A 16443-nucleotide genomic window follows, 5' to 3' on the forward strand; every position below is an offset into this window, starting at 1 on the left:
AAAAATGCTAATAGCGTGTGTGCCTGTTGTACAATCCTCCAATTGTTTACATTCCCATGACTTCATACTGTGTCAAAACTTATTAATGTTGAAGTTAGGTATACTGGTATCTGCCTTATAAACTCACTCGAACATTTGATTTAGTGTTTGTATTCAAACCCCAATATATTGCCACAGACATTGTGAAATTCTGATTAAATCAATGATTATAGAATCAGTCGAGACATAGGTATTTCTTAATCAACTTAGCAGTTATTAATTAATCCGTTTTGGTCAAGTGCATGCATTGCCGATTCATCAACGAATCAATAACAGAAGTGAAAGCTCCAGGGACGATCTCTTTATCGTCATGAGTTCTCCGAAACTTATCTTTCATATGTAAACAAAAACTCCGTCAAGAGAGGGGCCTAGTGTGTCACCGTGGGGTTGATAACTTCCTGTTGGGAAAGTAAGATAAGATAACCTGGACTCTGATTGGAGAAAGATCGTTTTATGGAAGGATTAAATAGGCACAATCACGCGAACGCCATAACGTTTCCATTTGTTACTGACTGCGTTGGTTTTACAAGAGAATACGGAGGCGAAAACCTATCATCGAGATGAAGCGGAATAGCATACGGATGCTTTACATTCTCCTTGTATTGATGCTCGTAGTTGTGACCGGTACATTTATTTCTCAACTTTTGTTTCCTCTTTAATTAATTTGGTAATTTCAAACCTTATGACAATAATTGCAGCTTGAGACATAGCGACATTATTTTAGGTCATTCTGACTGTATGTATTGAGATCGATGATCTTGCTTTTTTAGTGTGCCACAACTGTTTTGATGATTTTTGTGCGGGTATATTTTTCAAACGTGTTCTTAACGCGGTTTGTTTTATATATGTCCTAGAGAACAAACAACTTTGTAAGGTTAACTTGATGATTTCATTCTGGTACTTGGTTAGAGTATGTGTGGCGATTGTGATTTGATCCGTTCTGGTTTTACAGACGTTGCTGGTCGTCGGTATCGAGTCAGAGTAGGTTCCCGCTACTCCGGCAGCAGTTCTGGAGCGGAGTCATCAGGCAGCTTGTAAGAGCTACTTCCACATAATAATGTAGGAGGCTTAACTTTACTCGCTACCAGTCATGATACATGTTATGTCAATTCTCTTTTACAGCTTTGCTGTGAATAATTTTAAAACCATTCACAGACCATTAACAAATTGATATATTATATATTATATATACATGTATCAATTAATCAATTTATAGTAAATATTTAACAGGAAAATCACAGTTTACCAGTTGCAGTGCACCCTACCTTAAATTAAAGGTTCATTAACGCACTATACCTGGTGTCACAGACAATGATTCCGGGTTCAGTACAAAGAGTCATCTTTAAGTCACTATGACATTAAGAGAATAGCTATATGTATTTAGTGCAGAAATTGACATAACATGTTGATATGCTGACTACAGCAGAGTGATGGTGATTTAAATGCGTTATGAATGAGCTCTATGTCTAGCGGCGACCTTTGTGTTTGGTATTGTATTACACACATCTTCAAACAACATTTAAAGTTTTTTTCTTACCATAAAAGTCTAAATATATAGTTCATGTAAATATTCCTTGTTTATCCGAAAAAAGAGCGAATATATATTTACTTACAAGAACTTACTTCCCGTCATCTCAATCTATTGACTATTTATTTGTATGACATACAAAATGTATATTAAAACTAAAAAAAAAAAAAATGGGGGGGGGGGGGGGGGGCAACAACAACAAAAAAGCAAAACGCATCATAGCTATTATCAAAATATGTTTGTGTTGTCAAATAAAAATAAAATCATAGAATGAATTCTTAATCATATTTTCCTCGTGAAGTATTTCATTTGTATTCGTATTTAAAGAACTCAGCCTATTTCTTAACTGCTTCTTAGCTATTAAGATTGTGTTTCGACATGAAGATTGTACTTTGATATTAAGATTGTATTAGCATTTGCCATAAAATTCAAGAGAATTGTATGAGAAGTTTTAACTAATTTAGCCAGCATATCAGTGACTAGCTAATTTTGTATTTGTAACCAAAACAATTAAGAGTTATTTTCTCATACATGCGTAAATATATCGCAATGTCCTAGATATGTGACAAATTGTGTTTTGATATTGGATAAGAAACACAAAGACGAAGGGAGAAAATTTTTAACTCGTGTCTGGCCACTCTTCGAATGAACTGCGGCACCAAATTGTCTTGACAGAAATAGCCGTGGCTGATGTGAGAGACTTTGATGACCTTTTGCTATATATTATATGTAGTCTTATGTAAAAGGAGCTCTTCAACATGCATTGAAACCTGACTTTACCAAACACTGACTTTAAAAAGATCCTGTGATATCTAACCTTACTCACCAGTACGGCAACACACTCCACTGTCATTACCGACACTGTTTTACCGACACACTGTCATATCCGACACATGGACACAGTCCCATACAGAGTCGGTTAAGTCAGGTTTCACTGTATCTATATATATATGGTAGTTGAACGTATATATGCGTTTTATGCTATGATGATCCCATTTACAAAGGCAGACTACTCTGTCTAACATAATGATATTTTGCCCCAAGCCCTGGAATAAAGTCCTGCGATTGCATTAATTGCAGCTAAAGGGAGATAATCTGTAATTTTATATGGATTGTCTCTTTAGCCCAACTTATATAAATCAGTGTCATTTAGTTTGATTATTACCCATTGTAACTTACACATCATTCAATTTTAGAACTATTGGAAAACTCTTGGGGATTGTCAGCGGAGTCATCGTGATGGGGTTTTGTATTCGTTGCTTGCCACTTGGGGTGCAAACACGGCACTTGTAAACAAGATATTATGTAAGTACATCTGATTCCGATAAAAAAAATCATCGCTAATTTATCATCTCCCTTTTGAACTTCAAAAATGTTTATATTATTGTACTTATTCTGCCCGAATTTCAAATACAATCTTACCTTAAATCATTTTTCAATAACAAAATAGAAGGAATGATTTAGAGTTAGATATACTTGCATATCATTTGAGGATATATTAATTACTGGATTTGTTTACAAGGAAATATCAACGCATGGCAACCTTACTGATATTTATACTAATATATCAAGGGAAACTACTGAATGAATTTACATTTAAAGTATAGAAAATATATGTATAATCACACGAGAGGAGTGTATCTACATTAAGACTTAACTTTCACGTTCGCTAGTGTGTTATTTACATATAAGCTTGTTGGGGATGTTCCGACTATGCAATGATAATTATTTGTTAATATGTCCTGTTTAGAACTCACAAAATATATCGTTATATTTTATCATATTTGTGTCTATTTCAGGCGCATAACGTTACTGATACGACGTTGCCAGACTAGATGTGGGTTTGTGATTGATTTTCAAAATCAGAACACAGATTGTTTTTCTCTTGATTTGATATGGTGTTCTAGCCTTAATTCAACGACTACGAAAGCAGGCACTATTTCTTAAAATTTCTTTCTGTTTGTTTGAAATTCATGAAATAGTAATAACACAAAAGGTGATACATGTACAAACGAATGTGATTCACAATAAAAGCGTGTTGATTTAGTACTACCTATCGTATAGATCACTGCTTCATTTATGCTTGGAAAACATCGTGTAATTGAGAAAAATATGTTTATTATTTCCAAAGTTAAATGTTTGTTTAAATTTATGATATCTTACCATGACTAAATTGACTGTCATAATACGTCACAATACCACAGTGACGTCATACATCTGTCAGTGGTTGCATGTTGAGCTGGCGACTAATCTAACAGATGAAGTGTTTCCGGATTTGAATCTCCCAACCCCGCTAATTCATATTCACGATTTGAAATCATATTTGACATTTTTCTGTGTTTGCGCTAAAATTTGACTACTCTATAAGTAGGTTTACAGTAGCTTGTCGTATTTAAAGTATAAACTGGCATTACATGTACGTTGCAATTTGACTTAAAAGAAGACAAATACTCTTAATGAGTTTTCAAATTACGTCTCGTTAAATCTCTCTAAGGTGATACACAAACAAATGTAACACATATCTGGACAAGTTTGTAACATTATATACGTGATTCGTAATGTTACACATATCATCTGTATATTGTCACTTTGAATATTAGCAAATCTCTGAATCTATGAATAAATGAGTATTTTTCCTGCATACGGTTTTCCTTTTCATTTTGTTATATCTAGAATGATGTATTGGATTACATCCTAAGTCATCCTATTTTTTAGAATTAATCTATCAATTAAATCAATATATGTATCTATTTGTATATGTATGTATATTCAATTACAAATAGTTTTCTTCTGTATATATAAGGTGAACATGAACATTTGGGAAGAAAAATCTCAGCACGATGTATGTCGAAGATATGTATTGACTTTATCAATTATGATATGTTTTTAAGCACCATGATTTAAACATGTATCGAAAGTATTAATTCGGTTTCGCTTTCAAATTCATAATGTGTTAAACGTTACAATGTAGATAGATTAATAAATAGATAGATATCCTTCTAATGCCGTTAACGTCTAAATACGGTAACAACATACGTGTATTTTGGTAGCGTACCTTTATTCAATATCTATTGCATCAGCACTATATAAATTATATTTACGAGATAACAAAGCTCCAGACAGGTAACACGGATACAACCAAAACAATCATACCTAATTGATTCGAGACGTTTTAGAGACTATGTGATTATGAAGTTACCACTTTAATGCAATGGAAATTCCACTTCGTCAAAATTGAAATCATTTAGTTTTTTTTTTAAATAAGTAGACCTATTGGAAATTCCAATTAGACAAAACTGAAGACGTATGTTTTTTCCACGGGTATTCCTGAGTGGAATTCACTGCTGGTCTACTACATTTTGCGAGTTTATTCACGTATTTTATAACAAATACAATGTACAACACACAAAAACAGATCTATCGCATATTAACGTACACCTGTCATATTCGTCCAATTAACAGCTGGCAGGTATACAAATCGTTTTGAGCAAGCGTACAATACACGTTTTATATGTTTAAGTCACAGGCATTCGTGTTATGTTAATATCCCATGTATTGTGGTAGAAGGGTGATAGATAAAGACAACATATTGCTATTCAGTGACATATTTTTGGCAAATTTGTATTACAGTAACACTAAATTTGTCATATCAGATCAAGTTTAACTCCGTCTGGTTATAATACTATACTATATACCTATGACATATTTTGCCGCTACTGACCTTTGTACGACAACTTATTAAATTAATTTATGCTCCTGTGGAGTTTGTAAAGACAATATCACTTAAATGAGTTTCGGGAAATGCAAGTTGAGAAAAACAAATAGATCATTTAATTTAGATGACCGGTGTAATCGATTTTAATTTTGCACTAAATTTCATCGATTTAGAATGAAATTTACAATCATCAATAATCTCCAATTATTTTGTATACACTACAAGTAAACAAAAATATTAACTAAATACAAATTTATATACTAGGTTTATCAATCTGATATTAAAATAATTAGTATACATTGTACTTTTGATTTAACAAAGGTGGAAATAACCATTTAAGAAGAAAAGACATACATTGTTCAAAGTTCCTGGAAGTTTGATGAGGTCTTGACGTTAGCAACCAATGGGCAGGGAGAGATATCCTAATTGGCTGATGCTTACGTAAACATGCTTATAAAAGTGTCGTGGTCAACGACCTCTCGCATTTAATGAAAGGTAAAACGGAGTGCTTCTTCTGAAATCTGCAGATATATCCATTTTGGTCTCCTCACAATTTAGGATGGAGCGAAGACACATTCACATACTCTGCTTGGTTGGGTTGATTGCCCTACTTGTGACAGGTAAGATGGTCAATGGAGCAAAACCCCAGAGGCATACCTTAAAACAATGCACTCGAATTGGGGAAATAATACATGTCATTTTATTAAGCCTTGCCACTAACTTATTTTATACGGTTAATATTATGTCCTAATTTGTTCCGGAATGTTCAAAAAGAATTAAAAAAAATGTCCTTGCATTGATGCTATTGTTTGTAACGAATATTTCGATACGGGTTTGCTCTTTGATAAGTAAGCATCGCTTTGTTAAACTTGGTCAAAAATATTTTGAATATGTAACCCCTTATTAAGAACAGTGGTTCATTTTAATTCATGGTAGAGAGTTTCCCGAACATCTGAGGACGTGATGCTACTTCGGCTTTAGACTTAATTCAACGTAATCAATGTCTTTCGATTGTTTATTTGTCTGTTGTAAATAATAAGCCGTCGTCACTATTTTGAATATGAGTTAATTCCAATTAACCCAATCATATTGTTACTTACTGTAATATTGTCTCCTTATATTCGCGGTTATCATATATTGCGCAAAAATAAATACCCGTGAAGAATATCTAAGTCATGATCTATTAATACATACTGTAGCTATAGAATAATTACAAGGTGGTGTTGTGCAAAGTAGTTCGACTTGGACAACCGCGTAATTTTTGCTTAGCAAAATTATTCAATTATTACATCAATTGCATGTATAAAACCAATGTCTTCAATAAAATAGCAATTTAGTGCTACATTGTACCATCGTAACGTGTGATCATAAGTATGGCTTAACAACCAAATATCGTCAATATATGATGAAGCTTCCTGATCTGATATCATACATGTATGTTAATGAATTTCCATTTGATTATTTCTCATTCCACAGATGCGAATGCTGCTAAACATTCCTTGAGTGTCAAGCACCATCCTGACGGCCATTCTGGTGCGGAGTCATCAATCAGCTTGTAAGTAGTCAGCCTCAAAAAACTCTCAACTAACGTAGAATATGCAATGACATCACATACATTAAATAAGAAAAAAAAAGTTACATGCTATAGTAAATAATACACAATATATTTACGTCCGCAGGGATTTTTTCCAATCTTGTGCTAAGTATAGTTTTATCATTTTTCGCTTAAAGAAGTATTTACCTGATATTTTGTTATCAATTGTAGATTATCATATAAACATGGAACACTGATTTCAACATATGTATTTATTTGTAACAATGTGTGATTCGTTTGAAAATATGATGTATGTAACCTTAGTGAAAAAGTAGGTAACTAATTTCTATGTTTTCTTGAATCTTTGGGATGAAGTTCTACAAGCTATGGAAATTTACTGTATTTTATCAGACGAAATATCTAAATCCAAATGTTTAGATATCTAAGAATGACTATTAACGAGAATGATGTGTCGTTTTTAAGCCGATTTCCTCTCTGGACCCATCATATAAATGTATTTCTTTTTCACAAATAGTACGTATGTATGGCTGTGTATGCTAATCTGGGAACTTATCTATTGGAATTCGACATATATCATATCGTTCTGATATTGTATATGTAAGCTTCAGATACACAATGTCGAAGCACACCATATAACATAAATTCTTGTCCATTGTTGCAGGGCCACCGGGAAAATCTTTCATATTGTGAGGCGCGGGATTGATGGTGGGATTCTGTATACATTATTTGCCACTTGGCATGCCGACACGTCATACCTAGAGAAGTGTCTAACGTAAGTACATAAGTTACACAGTTACGAATATGTGTTTAATTACAACGTACCACACCATTGAAATAATAAAAATAAAAAGTTCATAAAATGTATATAACATTACCTAATCAGCGTGGCATTCAGATATATTGTCTTTGCTTTATAGATTATCGAAATGTAACATGAAAAATGAATAGGTGATACATGCATGTCATTTTAGAATATTGCAAGAGCTGTTTCTGCACACAAGGATATCCACAATATTGTTATGTTACTACAAATACGTTTATAAGAATACCAATATATATATTTACCAGTTAAACTATGATTACCAGAATGTGTATAAATACGAGTTTGCATTTCATGAATATAATATGGGTGGAATGTATATATTGCTTATATCTTTATGCTGTGCTGTAATGCATAAAAGTTGGGGTGCAAGACTATATAACATTCTGTTTGTTAGCCAGTGTAATAAAAAGATACTGAATTACTAATTTTGTATTTCAACATATGATTTGTTTTAATTTCAGACACAGTAAACTTCAACTATGCCTTGTCAGACAGCAACAGGCCTTACAGGATTCACCATCTAACAACACGATTATGTTATAAAGTGGCGTTTTTAAAGTATTATTTTTACCCAACCTTTTATGCGAATAGTTTTTTGATATTGTTGTTGATTTATCTAATGGCATTTAATAAATGCTCAATTTTCGACAATATTGGTTTTTGCGTTTTTTGTTAGCATAAAACATAGAGTTCACATGTGTGCTACACTGGGGAAATTACAGCTTAAACACGATAGTATAATTGTATTTATGTGCAACATAAAGGAATTTATAAAGACATCCTCATTTATAATTTTCAAGCATCACAGTTAATATTTTATAAATCATCCTTGATTTAAGGCGTGGTACAAACAGAACATGTAACTTCCAACTGATGTCTATGAGCTAGAACCAGAATACATCATAAAAGTGATTTCTTATAGTTAATCCCATCATTTTTTTCTCTTTCATTCCAAAACGAATTAGCTTGGATAATTATATATTAACCGTTTTACATTAAATAATGGTACTAATGAGAGAGAGCGGTAATTTCCGGTTGTTATTGTTGGTTTTTTTTGGGTTTTTTTTTTTATAATTAACACAACGTCTAAATAGTGATTTACATGAGATGTCTGGTAACATGTGTATTTCATATAACTTTTTATAAATTTCAACTGTCATCTGGCACACAAATAAGTACAAACGATTGAAAACAAGAAAAGACTTTTGCATATTTTTCAAATACCATAATTTCCATAATTTACGTTATTACCACAATCCAAAAGGTTTCAGCTTCTCTTGATTTTCTGCATTTACAGCGAATAAAGAATTAATAGCGTCCTGAAGAAATTCTATCCTGCCCCGCCTCTGTATTTGGTATCATTACGTTCAGTATAAGTTGATATGTTTTGTATTGTTTTTCATTTCTGGTGTTAATTAAATAATTATTTCATTATATACCATGGGACCATTTCATACATTTTCGTGAGAAGCAGTGTACGCCGTCAGCGATGTAGTATCGAAACGTGTTTATATGGTATCACTATGGCTAAATTGTATGTCATTTATATTATTAGAAGTACATGAAAGTCTAAATAGGATACCTTTAAAATGTAAATGGGCTGTCAGATCATATCTTATAAATTAGAAAACAATATACCTAAGGTAACATATTATATGTTACATATCGAGACAGGTTTATTTAGCTAAACACTTGATCAGTAATGAAGCACATATTATCTGTATATATTCATTTGTAAATAAAGACATTTTATTGTTGTATATGGTATTACTTTCTTGTTTTTCAAGGTCTAGAAAAACGTATTGGATTATGTTCAATTACTTCAGATACTGTGTGCATTGATATCATAATAATATGCTATGTAAGGTAACTTTGAAGGGGATATTCCGTTCTATTACTGGCTATTTTGTTCCTTTAAAGAACCTTTGGTAACAACATTTTATTTATATTGTATTGTCCGCATTGAAATATCTAAATGTAATAAGTGGCCAGTTTGGACACACAAACTTGTTGATATACCACCAGCCAATGTATTACACCGCTTAAATAGGTTACAAAACAGACTTACAATGTACGAAGCCTGAAGCAACAGGAATACTGTGCTTAATTGTGAAAAGATATTTCCCTACAATAACTTTCCTTCGAAATTCTAACTTGATCGGAATAACCTTCTTTGTTAAACATGTACATTATAAATGCTTTTAAGCACTGGGATCTTCGAGTTAAACATGTATTTGAAATATCGATTCAGTTATTACAAATCCGTTTTCGATCCTTAACAAAGTATTCGATTGTTTTACATATATGTACCAACTCCACGAAAATACCAACCGTCCTAATGACATCAGAGCATTAACCTATACATAGAAAATCCTTTTTTTTTTTTTACAAACGTACACGTATTGTGCAATTTTCAATAAAATTAGGCAATGTATTTACGTTGACTGACGTCCCTTGAATAAATGTGCCTACCCATGTATAACTTCACATAATGGGAAATGTATTAAATGACATAGTTGATAAAGTGCCGTGACTAGGTACCTTACATTTGTATGTATGACAGGAAACATCCAGTGTTGCGTTCATTCCTTTACATCTTTTTTGACTTCCGGACGGGTTGTCTTTAGCCTTCTGTAATTCTTACGTTATCATGAAGCGGGAAAGCATATGCATGTTTTGCCTCCTGGTTGTGTTGATGGCCTTTCTTGTGACAGGTATGTTTAGCTCTCTAGTCAATGGAGAGCTGATTCAGTCTATGTAGAATGTACACAGGATACAGGGTATTATAATATACACTCGATTTTTCAATCTCACGCATATATCTACAAGCCAAACAATTAATTCATATAGTATTTTATAAGAGTATATAAACATTGCATAACACTAGCAAACATACATCATTTATAAAGTGTGATTTAAGCAACGTTTCATATGCCATATTTATAAATTACAATATATCACATACGTTTCTCTTGTGGTACATCTATTTATAGCTGTATAATTCAAGGGTTGTGTACAAAAACACAAAAATATATAATACACCATATTTCAAGTAGTTGCCACCATCAACCGCCAAAGGTTATGTTTCCATACTAAGGATAATGTCTTATCTATTCGATGAAATATGTCAGTGGATATCTTACATATTTGTCTTGTGATATCTTATAATTGATTATATGTTGCATGATCTTTATACAAAATCTCCTTAATAAAAAAACGATCTAACATATAAGATACAACTATCCCTTAAACATATTTCTAACACACACCTAGTATATAAAACAGATATAGATTAATATCCAGTTTATCAAACACTGGGTCAGCCATAGACGAATGACAACTTGGATTGTCTATATATATATTCTTTCAATCCCCATTTATTTTAGCAGATATTTGATGGTTCATGAGTGCAGTCTTTTTATTCTGCTTTCCAGGCGTTGACAGCCGTCGAAGAGGTGGTGGAGGTGGCGCACGCTTTACTTCTCGTTATAGAGGATCAGGAGGATCAAATGGATCGGCTGGTCCTAAGTATTATCTTCAAACAATAGAAATTGTTTTATTCATAATAGTTATAGAATCCATGTATGTGTACCGTTACTATGGTTTCATGTGTAGTCACATTGATGACCTTTTCATTCAGAAGAATTTTATGAATTTCTGAAATAGCATTTCTCCGCCAGATCCTGATATTAAATGCACTGCAACTCTAGTTTAAGCATCGATAACTGAAGTTACTTAGTACTTTGACCGAATGATCAAATAATTGTTAACATATAAATACATTATATAAATTAGTAAAATAGGTTTAGCGTTGATTTGGTACTTGTAAAAGACAACATATGAAGCCATTGCAGGTCTCCACTATGGCCTTTACCCTCCACTCTGGCCTTTACCGTGGAGGTCAATAGGTCCCGAACTCGGCGGTAGAACGGAGAAATATCGACATCACGAGAGATTATTGGCTTTATAAACCAAGATTTTTGATATTTCATCAAAATGTTATCAAATTATAAACCAAATGCAATAGAAATATCCAAGTAAATTGAACACGGCTTAATATCTTCAATATTTAGGCTAGTAGACGACGTCACTGTTAATTGTGTACATAGTAACGTCCTGTTTAGCAAGAAATTATGTTCTGTTCCGCTCCGGTAAGCCAAATGGGGTAGAAAAAATATTAATATGTAGACCAGCAATTTTTATTTAAATGACATACATACCTGTACATAGATTTTACAATACACGTACGCAGTCACACACCTCAGATATGCTTCCTGCTTAATCTACACATAAATATAATGATCTCCAATGACCCATCCCTAGGTGAAAACAACACACAACAATAGGCTGTTCACAACGCACCAGTCTGAACGCGGCTGTTCACAACGCACCAACATGACCTGCACTACCGATGTCATTTAATGATTAACAAATACAAAAATACAAATATTTTTTTATCATCTGAGATTAAACACTCTAAGAGGCAATATAGTACAATAATTGTATCATCTTAAATTAAACAAATTTGTCCCGAACTGAGTGCATTTCATGTCACTGCAGGTGTGCCACATATTTGGCGAATTATTAGAGGAACTATTTCGCTCTAATTCCTTGTAGTCAATTGCATGAAATGTCTTTTTTTTTTAAATAGGAAAAATGGTATCATCTCTCTTTGTTATCAGATTTACGAAACGAGTAATACTTTTTTGTCTTATTCCATCCAGCCTAAATGAAGATAAAAAAGAATATCATACTTCACAATTTAATTTTTTTTTTAAATAAGAAACCAATCGCATATTCGTTTGATCTCATGACTTATCTGTTTTTGTCCCATATCCTTAATTTTTCACACTCTTGTCATTTAGTTTTGTAACCAATTAACTCTATACATATATAAATACAGGTCCGCATGCCCAGTAAACTGGATAATAACTGTCTTACACAATGTATATTAGTCTTTAATTTTTTGCAGTTTGAACAATGAAATACATCATATATCCCCTCAAGACATTATTTTCGTTTTTCTTTTGAGGGATGTTTTCCTGATGTGAAAAGTAATACTTGATGGTTAATGCTCTGAGGATTTTCTACAATGCGGCATCCCCATTTTTAACGTCTCATAGTAATCAGGAGTACATAGTTCTCCTCTATGAATACAATTCACACGGAATTAACCAATCAGTGCGGTTATACAGCTTAAACATTTGTGTGTAATGATTAGAATTGATGTGATGACTTTATTTTACTGTGACACTGTTAAGTCATAGAAATACATGACAGCGACTGATATCAACGTATTGTTCATTGTAGTTTCGGTAGTGTACTCGGGATTACCATCATTGGAATCATTGGAGTCGGGATAACATTTGTGATGCGTTATGTGCCGCTTGGAGTTCGAATAACGTACACCTAAAGACCTACTTTAACAAAACATGTGCAGTAAGTAGTGCAGAAATTAATTATGCAGTTAAGTATTCAAATTGGATATTTATAGATAGCTGTTCTATTTTGTTGACATTTCATGTAAAAAATCTGATCATTAGAATGATTGTTATTTGATAAAATAACATACTTTAGGTTTCTGTATAGTAGTTAGATTTCATGGGGCAAATATTTCGAGGTTGTAACTGTCAGGCCTAGATCGCGGTCATTACATTTTGTGCAACAATGCCTTGTTAACATTATGAAGTATACAATGTACACGCTTATTGTTTTATTCGCTCGGTATGCTTTCGTGCAATATTTAATGGTTTCAAATAAAGCGAAATTACACCTCCGCGAATATTATTGCACATTACTATACAGTACCTAAAAATATGGTATTGGATTACACAAGCGAATAAGGTCAATCATTTTCATGTGTGATATCAAAATAATCACGTAAAGTACAATGTTGTTCCTCTTTCAGAAGCAGCACAACATCCTCTAGGACCCCGAACGATATCCATCACCTTTCAAAATACCTTTTTTTTCTTTCTACAAAAAGCAGACGATATTAGTTTAGAAAACACAACTCGAAAATAAGACGCGGCCTAATAGCAAGCAGATACATGTTTAATTTAAGGAAAGTTTTATCAGTTTATAAACGGTCCGCTATAGCTTTTGTTGTGCAATATGATGAAATATGACAAATCCAGACCTCTTACAGTCTGTTAATTATCTATTACTTCATACAGACTATTGATAAAGGTATCATCTTCACTCATTTGTATAATAGAGTAGGAATACAAAGAACTAACAATAGACATATGATATGTTTTCTAATCAGACATTCTGAAAACTATCGGAACACTACATCAGCTGAAAATTATTCTATATTTTTTTTTTTTTTTAAAGGCGTATTTTCAAGTTGCCTTTCTCGTATTTCCTCCTTGGACTCGTCAGTGATTATAAGGACATCTTACAACTGTTTCGTCCTTCTAGGACTCGTTATTGATGGTAGCAGTCAATAGTGTAAGAATCAACAAGGAAAGTCATGAGAGCCAATAAAGAGAGCCTCATCGCGGAACAATAACCCTATTGTTTGATATAGAAGGAAGTTTAATTACCCAATTGGTTTAACAATTTCCTAATCTATGGGCATTGGAAAATTTTAAAAGATAAACAAGACGTTTGCATATTCAGAGCCAGTGCCAAATTTCATCAGAATTCAAATGTTAGCTACGACTTCTAAATAGTGTCTATGCTACATGCATTTTGTCTTGAAATGGTTCGTTCTTTCATATGTTTGATCTCAAATAACATAATTTTTAATCTAATTATTAAACTCTGGATTGCCCACAATCTATTTAAGGATTAAACTGTCTTTTCTGGTGTCTATGGTCGATATAGATGCCAGAGCTTTGCAAACAAACGTCGCCTATGATTGTTTACGTTTGTTACAAGTACTTCCGGTTGGTGAATATTTTGGATGTCAATTATGCTCACATAGACTGCAAATCTTTTTACTTAGTTTATATCGTGGCTTTGCCACCAAAATGTAAATATCATACACTATCCTATGTTTAGAGAAGCATCGTAAGACTTTGTTTTGTTCCTGTATGCAGTTTGTCTTTGATTAATAACTTGTTACCTAATTCACGTCATTCATCGTTAAAATTTAAATTAAACAAAATGAGACAAGCTTATGTTTTATGTAAATCTATGTTAATGAACACGTTTGTTGGGATGCCTTCATGTACAATAGGTAATGTATGGTTGGCGGAATAAGAAGCTACTTCACGTGAATCATTTGCTAACGTATCCACATTGGACAGTATTGGATAGTTGGACATTTAAGCAGTAACGAACCATTCATAATTAATGTACATTTACATATATCAACCATACAGCTGTGTATCTGACTTCGTCGTCTTTTTGTTTTGTTTTCTGTTTTCTGTTTTTTTGTTTTTGTTTTTTTTTTCTTCAGAAATGTTGAAATTGTTTAGTGTGGCGATCACTAATATCACAAGGCAGTTTTCTATACAGATAGGAAAATGCACGGAAATCACGTGTCCTTTTTATAAAATATATTAATTTATATAAGGAATTATATAAATATTTATATAACGTTAGGTTGCATTGCTGTGAACAGTATCTGAAATATGTATAACACATCGGCAAATAATTCAGATCCACTATGACAATTAGAATAAGAAAATAACAGTGAAATCGAAACCTAATGATAAATTATCCTTATTTAATGCTTTGCAAGTAGACGTCCTGATAAGGAACTGATGTAGAGTTGTCTATATAGTGTATGAGTTCATGTTATTTAGGTTATATCTGATTGACATGGTCAGTGCGTTCTTTATTTCAAGGTAGCAACACATCCTGTTAGTTGAATTTGATGACTAAGCAAGGCTTCTGCTACCCGTTCCAAGAAACTCTTTGTGTAATATGTTAAAGATCTGGCATGCCAAGTCATGTCATCCGTTGATAGGAATTAATAGGTATAAACTTAACAACATTATTCTCTTATGTAAACCTTATGTGATTATGAAAATAAGTATTTAGTTTGATTGCCTATATCGTACAAAAGCATGACACTTTTGAATAATCTATTCCATTTTGATGATATCCGATTAATTTAATAACGCGGGTGATCAGTGAAATGTTGTCGAATAAGACTTGCTGGTTTTATCGCTTAAACTGCAAAACAGACATTTCCCTGAGCTTGATGCACATTTAAAGCTACACCACGAAACTATATCAAACAGGTATTTCAATATAACTAAGTATGATTGCACATATCTTTAATATTTAACATTGGAAGGTTTCCAAAATAGTTTTGTATATCAAAACACTATGTATTATGTATTACAATGTCGTCACCTAGACATGCAACAACGATTAAGGCACTCCATGCTTAAAATAATCAATTTCGAAGTACACCTAGTAAGTCACATGACTTCCTGGTTTGAAGGAAGTTGTTTAAGAATTCCATTATAAATTATTCTGAAAAACATGAGAGGGTTATTCCGCGAACTCTTTACAAAGATATGAATGCATACTTAGTACATCGCTAAGTATTTATCTTTAAATCTACAGTAATTAACAAGCTAGTTAACTACCCAGCTCTAGTTCTGTCCTTTAAACTACACCGCTGAATATATATCAAAGAAATGCTACTGTGCCATTATATAGATATTCCGTTCCACGTCAATGATTTAAAGGTAGCGACATCTAAATTATTCTAAACATTGAACTGCCAACTAATAAACACTAGTATACAGTCGATATGGATAATGGGTGATAGGAAATAGGGCGATATAGTTATTTAAATGTCACCTTAATTGTATTCA

At 32.7% G+C, this 16443-nt stretch overlaps 1 protein-coding gene and 2 long non-coding RNA genes across 3 annotated transcripts; all 3 read left to right on the forward strand.

Annotated features, from left to right (window-relative positions):
- The first annotated feature begins 319 nt into the window (after positions 1–319).
- On the forward strand, positions 320–4208 carry LOC117330462. The gene is made up of 4 exons (XR_004533351.1): positions 320–663; positions 992–1073; positions 2764–2872; positions 3367–4208. It is a non-coding gene; the product is annotated as an uncharacterized LOC117330462 (long non-coding RNA).
- A 1218-nt stretch (positions 4209–5426) lies between these two features.
- On the forward strand, positions 5427–8311 carry LOC117330459. Its single transcript, XM_033888755.1, has 4 exons — positions 5427–5902; positions 6759–6837; positions 7499–7609; positions 8122–8311. Exons 1-4 carry the CDS (start codon positions 5842–5844, stop codon positions 8201–8203), a joined length of 333 nt encoding a protein of 110 aa, XP_033744646.1. The 5' UTR covers positions 5427–5841; the 3' UTR covers positions 8204–8311.
- A 1857-nt stretch (positions 8312–10168) lies between these two features.
- On the forward strand, positions 10169–15004 carry LOC117330461. Its single transcript, XR_004533350.1, has 4 exons — positions 10169–10374; positions 11095–11188; positions 12971–13099; positions 13569–15004. It is a non-coding gene; the product is annotated as an uncharacterized LOC117330461 (long non-coding RNA).
- The last annotated feature ends 1439 nt before the right edge of the window (positions 15005–16443 follow it).

This window comes from Pecten maximus, chromosome 7 (assembly GCF_902652985.1).
Source record: "Pecten maximus chromosome 7, xPecMax1.1, whole genome shotgun sequence".
In the NCBI taxonomy this organism is placed as follows: Eukaryota; Metazoa; Mollusca; class Bivalvia; order Pectinida; family Pectinidae; genus Pecten; species Pecten maximus.